Raw genomic sequence first — 12508 nt, forward strand, 5'->3', positions numbered from 1 at the left:
CACTTACTATTATTTACTTAGTTGATGAAAAACTATTAAATCTACTCCTGTATATCTTGAGAACGATTTAAAGAGGTTAGATTTTTTGACACACATCAACACTGACTTTGCTGAGCCCAGTGCTTTTTTTGTTGTCACTTAACAAAAGGCTTGCCTCATAAAATCTATGCCTACTTTAGTCTACAACATCTTAAGAATGTGTTTGTCTCTTTGTCTCACCTTTAAGGGCTGCCTTAAAGCAGCTCTACTTAGGAGTACATTTTTTGCTGTTGCTCTACTGCTGTCTCATTAGGTAAATTTGTGTCACTTCGGTAAACCTGAACGAAGGATTTCAAACACAGACGTCACAAAATAAAACTTCAACTTAACTTTATTTTTCCAGCCTAAATAAAGCATATAATTAAGATAAAGACTGTAGCAGGCATAGAATTCTTTAAGAAGAGCCTTTGGTTAAGTGGCTAAACTAATATTTTCAGTCAGAGCAAGAAACTGTGGGCTGATAACGTGTTAATACCTCATACAGCCACGCTTTAATTAAGCCTATAAACAATAACTTCTCTCCTGCAGCATTGTGCAGGCAGAGTTCTGCCTTCAAGTATAAATAAACTGTAGCTTATAATTTATAGATTCCTTTTTATGCATTATGTTCTATCAAGCAACAAACATAATCTAGAACATTGGACGTTAAGTAATTGTTTGGCTCTTTCTAAAAGAAGACCTGAGCACAGAGATAGAGGTGTGTGTGTGTGTGTGTGTAGGCTAAGACTTTTTTGTTGCTATGGGAAACAACATTTGGAAGAACGCTGACGTCGCAGTATGTACTCTGTATATCTCTCGCCGTAACCCTGAACTCCCACCTCAGATGGAAGCACGGGGCCGGATGGCTGTAAGAATTAGGATTGGCAGGATAATTTAAGCCGCATCACCTGCTCCTGTCGTCGACGCAGGCACCCAGACACACTCCATCTCTACAGCACTCCAGCCTGAATCCTAATACACCTCCAAACACCTCCAGATGGGAGCCGCAGCTATCATCTCACTTTAGCTTCCTCAATTACTTTCTTCTCTCGCTCAGACAAAAGCAGCGTTCGCGTACTTCTCTGCCCAAATCACATGAAACGTCCAATACTCTCCTGCATTTCACTATACTGGAAAAAACAGTGGATACGGTGAGTGAGAGGATAACGTATGGACTAATATATGATATCCCTCCACTCCAGCATATATTACTGCATTGAAGCGGCAACAAAGCGCGATCATATATCAATAGTTATTGGTTTACCTAATCAAGTTGTGCTTTGTTATCCAGTGGGGACATTGACTTTTGTGTCACCGAGTGATTATCTCTGTAAACAAACTCCCAATAATTGCTTTAGCGCAATGAATTAATTAAAAAACCAAACGAAGAGCGAAGATTTTTCCTTGAACAGATCATATGAAAAATGATTGAATTATGGAAATATCTTCCAGACTAAAAAGGCCAAGCCAGACGTGGCTCAGACTGTACAGTATGTGGTCAAGACATTTGCAAGCATATTTGGAATTGGATGGACGGGGGTTAAATGTGAATGACCGAGCAGTGCATCAGCCACTCTCTCTCTCTATTCTCTCCCTTTTTTAGGCCCTTACTGTTATTAGCTCTGTGTGTGCTCCATCACACAAGCTGTTTTCTCAGTAATCCCAATCAATCCAGCCCACTGAAAAGCAGCCTATACTTCCAACTGTTCCTTTTCGCCGGATTTCTGCTCTCCAACAAATTTATTTCTTGCCTTGTCAGACAGAAAAACAGAGGGTGTGTATATACAGAGAGAGGGGGAGAGAGAGTGATAGATGGATAAACAGCCAGACAGAGACTGAAAGGCTTACGTAATAGATAGATAGATAGATAGATAGATAGATAGATAGATAGATAGATAGATAGATAGATAGATAGATAGATAGATAGATAGATAGATAAGAGATGTTGCTACTAAAACAGCTAGCAAGATAAATAGCTAAATATATAGCTCGCTAGCAAGATAGATAGATATGTTGCTACCAAAACAGCTAGCAAGAGGGATAGATAGATAGATAGATAGATAGATAGATAGATAGATAGATAGATAGATAGATAGATAGATAGATAGATAGATAGATAGATAGATCGATAGATAGATAGATAGATAGATAGATAGATAGATAGATAGATAAGAGATGTTGCTACTAAAACAGCTAGCAAGATAAATAGCTAAATATATAGCTCGCTAGCAAGATAGATAGATATGTTGCTACCAAAACAGCTAGCAAGAGGGATAGATAGATAGATAGATAGATAGATAGATAGATAGATAGATAGATAGATAGATAGATAGATAGATAGATAGATAGATAGATAGATAGATAGATAGATAGATAGATAGATAGATAGATAGATAGATAGATCGATCGATCGATCGATCGATCGATCGATCGATCGATAGATAGATAGATAGATAGATAGATAGATAGATAGATAGATAAGAGATGTTGCTACTAAAACAGCTAGCAAGATAAATAGCTAAATATATAGCTCGCTAGCAAGATAGATAGATATGTTGCTACCAAAACAGCTAGCAAGAGGGATAGATAGATAGATAGATAGATAGATAGATAGATAGATAGATAGATAGATAGATAGATAGATAGATAGATAGATAGATAGATAGATAGATAGATAGATAGATAGATAGATAGATAGATAGATAGATAGATAGATAGATAGATAGATAGATAGATAAGTTGATAGATAGATTAGAGATGTCGCTACTAAAACAGCTTGCAGGATAAATAGCTAAATATATAGCTCGCTAGCAAGATAGATAGATATGTTGCTACCAAAACAGCTAGCAAGAGGGATAGATAGATAGATAGATAGATAGATAGATAGATAGATAGATAGATAGATAGATAGATAGATAGATAGATAGATAGATAGATAGATAGATAGATAGATAGATAGATAGATAGATAGATAGATAGATAGATAGATAGATAGATAGATAGATAGATCGATAGATCGATAGATCGATAGATAGATAGATAACAAGATAGATAGATAGATAGATAGATAGATAGATAGATAGATAGATAGATAGATAGATAGATAGATAGATAGATAGATAGATAGATAGATAGATAGATAGATAGATAGATAGATAGATAGATAGATAAGTTGATAGATAGATTAGAGATGTCGCTACTAAAACAGCTTGCAGGATAAATAGCTAAATATATAGCTCGCTAGCAAGATAGATAGATATGTTGCTACCAAAACAGATAGATAGATAGATAGATAGATAGATAGATAGATAGATAGATAGATAGATAGATAGATAGATAGATAGATAGATAGATAGATAGATAGATAGATAGATAGATAGATAGATAGATAGATAGATATGTCACTACCAAAACAGCTAGCAAGATAAATAGCTAACTATATAGCTAGCTAGATATATAGATAGATACATATGTTGCTACCAAAACAGCCTGCAAGATAGATAGCAAGATAGATACAGATAGATAGCAAGATAGATAGATAGATAGATAGATAGATAGATAGATAGATAGATAGATAGATAGATAGATAGATAGATAGATAGATAGATAGATAGATAGATAGATAGATAGATAGATAGATAGATAGAGGAGTCAAGAGAGCAGAACGGAATGATTAATAATGCAGAATGATTATGCTCTCACAGGTGGCTGATGATAAAAATATCTCTCCATCCCAGAGGAGGCAGAGAAGGAGGGGATGGGCTGGAGGGGCGAGTTTTGCCATGATGGAAATGGGGTTGGGGTTGGGGTGGGGGTCTAACAGGAGAGGAGGATGCAGGTGGAGAAGCTGGTGAGAGAAAAATGGGATTTGATGAATAGGGGGAGACAGGGTGTTAGCATGAGAAAATAGGATTCCTGAGACACACAGAGAGAGAGAGAAAGAGTCTGGCACTGAAAACTAATGTGTCTGTCTGCTGATCTGCTCACCTCCAGCACTCATCAGGCCTCATTAACACTTGTCACATGTGGAATTAATTTGGTGCCACACACACACACACACACACACACACACACACACACACACACACAGTCGTGCATCCCACATCAGAAGACATAAATGGACTTAATTTCAATGTATGCATTGACAGACTTAACCTCCTGTATAAAACATACAGTGTCTCTTTGTTAACAGTCATATTAATAGGTAAACTACTGACCTAATGTTAAATTAAAATGTATCTAAACTGAATGGGACAGTGGTACATAACAGGTACAGAATGTTGTTTTTATATAAAAACTCCTACATCTAGCTGTCCCTGCTAATGTTAAAATAAATACAAATTAGGCCAAGTGAAGAAAAAAATAAAGTGTGTTTTGTAGCTTTGCCAACTCAGTGTTGCTGCAGCATTTAAATACAGGGCCAAATTGAAAAGAGCCTCTCAAAACATGACACAGCACTAATGTGAGCCTTCAAATTTAAATGCTTCAAACGAAAACAGCTTCTTTCAAATCTCCCGATAACAGGAAACGCTGAAAAACAGAATTATCATTACTAAAATCAATTTTTTTCCATATCACTACTGCGTATAAACATATTTCACAGGGTTCTACCAGAAACACTCGTGTTCTAACACTAGACAGTTAATAACTGCATTATACTCTCTCTAAATATAGCAACAGCTACCAAGTCATCAACAGTGGCAATTAATCTGCTGGAAATAAGAATCTTATGAGAAGCTTTTATTTACCACTGTCTGAAATCAGGGAACCACAGGAGTGGTAACTCATATTGTGTAATAATTACAATATTACAGTAAGTAAGACAAAAATACACACATACACACACACACATATGTACCTGGTCCCATGGACTGAGTATCCCTCCTGAGAACATGAACAGGTAACCCATGGTGACCAGACAGGCCCATATAAGGAGAGAGAAGAGGCGGAGCATCCGCTTAAAGACGGACTCAATGCAGACGAGGATGAAGATGGACAGGAAGAGGAAGAGGGCCGCGGGCACCGTGATCAGGAACGCCAAGTGGTCCTCTGTTTTCTGAGGGGACACAGGAAGAGAGGAAAACACTTCAGATAACCCCAAACTTTTTCATCTTAAACCCTGCAAACAAGGTTAAAATGACAAAAACAACGTGCACACACATCATGTCTTTGTATACTCGCGAGGACATTACACATGACGCAACACAAAGAGACAAACAGACGGGCACACCGAGCAGCAGACAGACTGTCTGCGTCCACAGAATGTGCTACAGCATCACTTTTGCGCTTGTACTGTCAAAGTCAGCATTTAGAGTGAGCGCACACACACTCACATACCAAACTTAACCCCAACACCAACTCTTGCCCCTCAAAAAGTAGTGAGGACCTGCTGAAATGTCCCTACAACAATGGATTTGAACGTAAAATGTGTCCTCACAGCAAGATAAAGACATGGACACACTGACCTGAGTCGACCTCAGTTCTTTCTTCCCTCTCTAATATGTTCCATGTTTACCCTACAGGAGGAATCACACTAGAATGCACAAAACTAACAGGTCATTAATGTAGAAAAGAGAACAGTCTCGCTGTACTTTTTCGCTTTACAGCTGGACCTTTATTTCACTGTTCTCACCATTAGTAAAACTAGTATTAAGTATAATATAAGTCCCAGAAAAAAAGTGGGTAATGTCATGAAATAAACCAGATTACACTGCTTGGTGGAAACGGGGCTGACGTGCCTCAAAACACCCGCTGTGGCTCGAGATAAACGCAAACAGCTTCAAGGTGGAAAACCTCGCTTAATCCAGTCCAACCTGACTCTGTAAGATACAGGAGGATGGTAGCCATGGGGCAGTAATGTCACCAAATTACCATTGTAGAGGATGATGGGCTGAAGGGCTGAAATGAAGTGCCCTCTTTCTGAGGATGACTCCATGCGATCATTCAGTCATGTCAAGTGTTAGTCACGCTGCAGCCTGTGCGCTTGAAATCTAGAAGATGCCTGTTTGCCAGTTTGCCGCTGATGCTTTGTCTACCCTGTCTGACACTGACACGGAGCCCCGCGTTCGTCTGTTCTCCTGGTTAGTGAACCTTTCGCCTGCCTCGTTGCCTGCTTGCCGACTCAGAGCTCGGAGCCTCTGCCTGTCCACTTCCATTATCCAGACCTCAGTTTGAAACCCAGCGTGCCTGCAAGCTCAAGTTGTACCTTTTGCGAGTTTATTTTTGTAATAAAACACCTTCTGTCTCGAAGCCCATAGTGCTCATATTTAGAGTCCAGTAATTACAACAACAACAAAAAAAAACATTTACGTTTGCCCTCTTCAGCGCATAATGAATTACGAAACAGCTGCAAAAGCACCATGGTTTGCTCACAGAGAGGATTCCACAGACAGACCTGATTATACCCAGCACCCGTGTTTTAACTTATTCCAAAGTCGTGATTGCACTGACAGGTCCAGCAGCTGTAAACGTTAAATTAGGGAGCCGCTGTGCGATTTAGATGTCACTGCTTCCACAGAAAAAAAAATTAACATCAGTGTGGGCAAAGAAATGGGACTAAATCTCTCCACACAGATTTCACTGGAGCAGCTTTTACAGGAACAGAGTGAAAAGATGAGCCACAGACTCAACCTTCAATTTATGGCTGATTTGACATTTTATTGACTGGAGTTGCTTGCTGAAAATAGATGCTTCTTTTTTTTCTGTGTATCAATGTAGCAGCATGATGGAGCAGAGATGGTATGAGTCAGGGTCTGGTGAAGGAATCCCATAGGACCTGGCTGCTGACGCCACATCCTGAAGCACTGATTGAATCCCAATGAAGATGTAAACAAGGCTGCAAGCTCACAGAAATACCAGCGGGGAGAACCTGTCCTCTGGCACCTCTGACTATACGCTCACACATATAATGCCAAACTGGGATTATGAGGAGTATGAGTCTGGAGAGGGTGTCGTCATCTCACCACTTGCAAGAGGTGTGACCGACGGACGTAGGTGAAAATGCTGCTGCTACAAGATGAACATGCAAACTCCTCACAGAAAGGGACCAAACCGGGTTTCTTGGTAATATAATTTGCCTTGCTACAAATAAATGAACATATGGGTGCTGGTTGGTGTTAAAAAGAAATTGAAATTCACTGACGGCTCGCATTCATGCAGCTCAAGAAAGTGGCCTCATCCTCAAACCACGTTATCGGATCTCAGGAGGCATTCAGGATGGATTGAGACCTTTCTGATCTATACTTTGCTCTGTCTGAATGCCATTGCATGGCTCATGTCTCGTGACTGAACAGGGTTAAGTATGGTTCCCGGGGACAACAGGGTCTCACAATTGCTAGTTGTTCAATAGAGCGAAATGCAATTTTCACACAGTTGGCGTCATGGTTTGCGCTCTTGACTTTGCAGCAAGAAGACTTGGGTTCGAGCCCCGGTTGGAACAAGGTCCTTTCTGCATGGTGTTTGCATGTATCTCGAATCTCATGGCTTCAAAACTTGAAGATTCTCAAGGGTAACGTCATAAGACGTTAGACAACAACCTGTCAATCTACCAAAAGAAACACGCCCCACGTGTACACAAAATGAATGTTAAGTAAGGTGAGAACAGCTCTCTTCCACTTTTAAGTGTTAACTAAAAAAAAGGGGAAGCATTCACACTTTGCACCGTTTGTAATTGTAGGTCATCTAATCCTGTTCAAACCCTTTTTCAAACCATTAAAAGCCATTTCCCTCGACGTAGCATAGAGGGCGGGAGCTGTGCCCGCGTGCTATAATGTACCGCATTGTAAGCCAGAACAATTATTTTCCTTTTTTTTATTTATTTCAGTCTGGCTTATCCACAGCTATTCTACTGAGACAGAGAGCAGCAGCAGCAGCAGCAGCAGCAGCAGCAGCAGCCGCAGCAGCAGCCAGAAAGAGAAGCAGTGAAATGACACAAATAGACCAAAATACATTTTGTCAGGGAGTGTGTTGAGAGGCGGTTGAATAGGTTTGAATATTTTTAGCAGACTCACCAGTGCCACCTGTGCGTACATATACATTTAAGTACAGTATTTAAATAAGTACACACTTTAGTTGTATAATCACACAGCCTTTTCGTCACACAGCGCCCAAGGGTCAGACTTCATCAGCGCTGGGTGAAGAAACGGTCATTTCACAATCACACAAAAAAAAAATGCCAGAGGGCACAGCAGCGGGGCGTCGCTGCTCAGAGGATCCCGACGGTTTTGAAGCACATTCACACACCAGCAAAGACTCCCCCACAGCGAAAAAAAAAAATATATATCAAATGATATACAGTACATGTGGAGGATGAGCCGTGAGGAGAAACTGGTTACATGGATATTAATGAAACCGTCAGTGAGGAAATGAATAGTTGTCATATAAAGGATCTGACAGAACTAAAGGGCTAATCAGTGGTAATTAATATGAAGCAGGAGGAATTACAGCTGTGTCACTCGCTGAATTATAACGCGCTTCTTTTTTTAACACTGATTTGTTGCAACTCTGGAGACGCACAGACAAACTATGAAGGAGCATAACTCAACCAACACAACCTGAGACGTTAAGCAGCTGTAAATCACCTTTTATTAGATGTGGTATTAAGTTAAATGGTTCTTCATGAGGTCATGCGCCACGTCTCCAGAAAATTGGGTAGTTTTTGAGAAATACAGCTAAAAAAAACAGACCGAGGAGTGAAAACATGACCTCTTAGCTGAGGTAACCATGTGCTCCTCCTGATAGTGGCAGTAATAAATGAGGTGCACTGGCTGCCGATTAAATAATGACACTGATATTTCTTTGTCATACTTTCTTCTGCTGTTCTGATTTAAGTTTACGAGCTCCTGACGATACATTTTTAAAGCCATTCAAGGACGGATGGATTATTGAAGAGCGTAGATGCAGGACGTTGACTCAAACTAACTCTCTCTCGCTGTGATTTTGATCTTCAACCTCATACAAGCGCGATGAAACGAAGAGGAAATGTTTTCATGAGAGACTTTCCTGTTGAGACTTCACGCTGACACTGACATGAGAGGTACCTGACTGTGCGAGGTGTCATTTTTAAAGTGTAAACGAATGGAATAGCACTTGAGGAGTTCAAGGCATAATATATTCAGGCTCTTAGAGTACTTGGAATAAATAAGCTGTTAAGTTATTTACTTTATTTTCACGATATAAATTGTCCTTTTTAGAAAATTCTTATTTTTCGTTATTGCCTGATGTCCAGTGTCTGCATCCAGACCATTGTTGCTTTGTGTTGCCGCAGTGATGTCACAGCAGCTATTTCACCTCATTCATTCATTCACCTTCCTGCCCCCAATGAAACAAACGGAATGGTGATCCATCATTAGAAAAAAAAACACACACACACACACCCTGTTCTCACAGATCCCCACATCTATCAAACCACTGATGAAAAGGCAATAAATGAACATATGCAGAGGCTATTGATACCGTATCAACATGTGCTAAGAATGATGTACATAGTCAATTTGAATCAATACCAATGTAATCAATGACAATAATAGAGGTGTTCATAGATTTCGGATTTCTGATCCATTACCAGTTAATATTGATCTCTCTTAAACTGTCAAATGGAGTTTGAAATGTCACTTATCTAAATAAATGTTTGGTTATCTACACACGCACACATACACAATGGTTGTGAAGACATTATGCAAGCCCAAGACCCTTACCTTAACCCATAACCTAATTTTCACACAAACACTCGATTAATCTATTTTGATAATTGATTTAAAGCTTTTTTCATTAATAAAACAAGATTTCTGATAGTTTTAGCTTCTAAAATGTGAATATATTTTGGTTTCCTTGCTCCATATAACCAAGAAATCATTAAAAATGTAATTTTTTTGGTTTTTGGGCAAAACAGACAGACATTTGAGAACATCACCATTTCCGGGTTTGACAAACACTGATCAACAATTTCTGGCATTTTGTGGACCAAACGCTTAGTCGATTAATCGTGAAAACAATCGTCAGATTAATCGATGATGAAAATAATCATTAGTTGCAGCTCTACTAACCCTTAAACCAAGTCTTAACCCTCAAAAAGTTGCAGCTAAAGGGTCCTCACAGTGTCTCACACACACACACGTACATACCAATGCAAAATCAAGTCAATACAACTTCAAGGCAAGAAGAAAAAGAGCCAGATGGATTTTTCTTGACTTAAAAAAACTAAGATAATTCTACATAGGAAATGGGAAACTTCCTCAGGTTAAACCCGAAACACACACACACACACACAAAATCACATAAACATAAACATGTATGCCTATTGCATACACAATGGACACACCCAGGCTCATACACACACACACACACACACACACACAGAACTGGGCAGTGGATTGGTTGGAGAAGTCTTTGTTTTAAAAACACTACACGACTCGCCCACTCCAGCCCAGATCTGTGGGTAAAGATAAAAGTGTGCAGCAATTTTTAGAGCATTAGCGCTGCTTTGGTCGGGGTTTCTGTCGGCTCGCTGATAAAGCCTGAACACTTACAACAACATCCTCCCCTCTCTCAACAGCCCAGCCCCCCCCCCCCCCACCCCTCCAGCTGCAAACCCCACCCTCCATTTATGCCTGGCATTCTTCTCCTCCGTGCAATAAACGGAGATGCCTCACTGCACAATGACTTCATAACTATATACAAGAAGATTTGATAAAAACAAATTGGAAAAAAAGTGATTAATATGGTGAACAATGGGAGATTATTAGGGGGGGGGAGGCCGTGGAGATTTAAGGGCACGGGTTCAGAGAGGGAGAGCGGGAACCTGCAGAATTAAATCGACCACCTGGGGCAACGAGATCCATTGATTTGTCTTAAACATAAATAAAGGGATCGATTTAGGTGCAGGTTCTCTTGGGAACGACCCTGCGATGGCGCTCAAATGAATGTAACAGGACTTGAATGAAAGCAGCCCCCGGGCGCGACACACACAGAGGACTTCAGAGGACATTACCCTCACCTTCAAGTGTAATAATTTACGTTATGTGGACATGCTTTTTGCCCCCTGTTAGGAAGGACAAGTCCCCCATAATGTGACTGTGTAAACACATTTAGGTACACACAACACGAGTAATACCCAAGTACGTCCAGAGCTCTTCCTGAACATAAAGCGACAAAACAATCAAGCTGAAACAACAACAACAAACAACCACGGCAATGAGTGTGTGCTTCCCCTTTATACAGTTATTTCATTAAAAAAAACACACAAAAGCAGCACTTGAGAAACAATAGCTCGTGTTTGTGTTTGAGAGTTTTTTGGCCAAAACAACACTTTTCACTTGACAAAAGCACCAACACCCACACAGCTACGAAACAAACTATTGTCCCTCTCTCGATCCACTCTGCTGCACCGATGCTGCAATTTAAAGTGCTGCTTCACAGCCTCTTATGTTGTCACATATAATCATACACTCGCACTTTTGTCTCCCTGTCTCAAACAGTCTCGTGCCGAATCAAATCCCTGCTATTCTGACACTTCTCTGTGTTCATCCTAACGACACGGATTCCGTCTGATTCTGGGAAATAACACGTTGCAGGTTGCAAAGACAAAAACCTTTTATCTGACATGACATTTTTGCAGTTTCCGATCTGTGAGTGAGGAGCATGAGTAGAACGAGGCAAATGACGGTAAAGAAAGTGACGTGCTTGACACACTAAGGAAACGTTATGTTCAAATTGCTTCCTTCGGGCAGGTTTATACTGCACCTGTGAGAAAAACATGAATCTCAGGTACTTCAACCTGTATGTGCTCTACTATGATTGTTCATGTGTCTATAGGTGGCACTCTTCTTTCACACATTCTATCTTTAGGTTTAAAGATGCAATGCATAACTTCTGAAAATTGCTGTTTATTTTTGCATCTGAAAACAGGATCTGTCAAGCAATACTATCAGTGTTTGTGTGTAGCACTTCTGAGACTTTTCATGGAAGCTTCAAGAAACTCAAACTTGTTTACAGTCGCCTCGCTTTATTAGCACCGTGTTGCCGTTGCCTCTGTCTGCCTTGATGTAAAATAAATCACTTCCTGTGTGCAGGGCAGGAACGTTGCTGGACGACAACGAGACCTTAACGCCATTTAATACCATACAGAGAGAGTCTCATTTTGACAGTGGTTTGAATGTAACAGGCATCTGTTTCATATGTTTAAAAGTTACACATGAGAGCTTTCAGTGGGGAAAAATAACAATTCCTACAAAAAGACTTTGATGAGACACATCACCAACTTCACTAAAAGGCAAAGTATTCTCTTTTTAAATCTATGCTAGAGAACAAATCCACCTGTGATCGACTATATACACCGACCGCACCCATCTTCGGATTGGTTACACTAATATTCTGCCAACGAATCATCACGTTTGATGCCTAAACCCAAACAGAAACATGGTCTTCTTCCCGCATGGTGATTGGGGGAAACAACAACCAATTTAATTTAAAAAAAATGTGACTCAAAGACAAA

The 12508-nt window shown here is 40.0% G+C and overlaps 1 protein-coding gene across 3 annotated transcripts in view; it reads right to left on the reverse strand.

Annotated features, from left to right (window-relative positions):
* The window catches only part of adcy2b (adenylate cyclase 2b (brain)), a gene marked incomplete at both ends in the record, with an annotated part of 45465 nt that overhangs the window by 32118 nt on the left and 839 nt on the right, over positions 1 to 12508 (reverse strand). For all 3 annotated transcript variants that reach the window (XM_083899908.1, XM_083899907.1, XM_083899906.1), the window contains one exon: positions 4877 to 5074. In XM_083899908.1, coding sequence (XP_083756034.1) covers positions 4877 to 5074 — 198 coding nt within the window. The remainder of the gene's footprint in view (positions 1 to 4876; positions 5075 to 12508) is intronic.

Source organism: Microchirus variegatus, assembly GCF_963457635.1.
Source record: "Microchirus variegatus genome assembly, chromosome: 13".
Lineage (NCBI taxonomy): Eukaryota > Metazoa > Chordata > Actinopteri > Pleuronectiformes > Soleidae > Microchirus > Microchirus variegatus.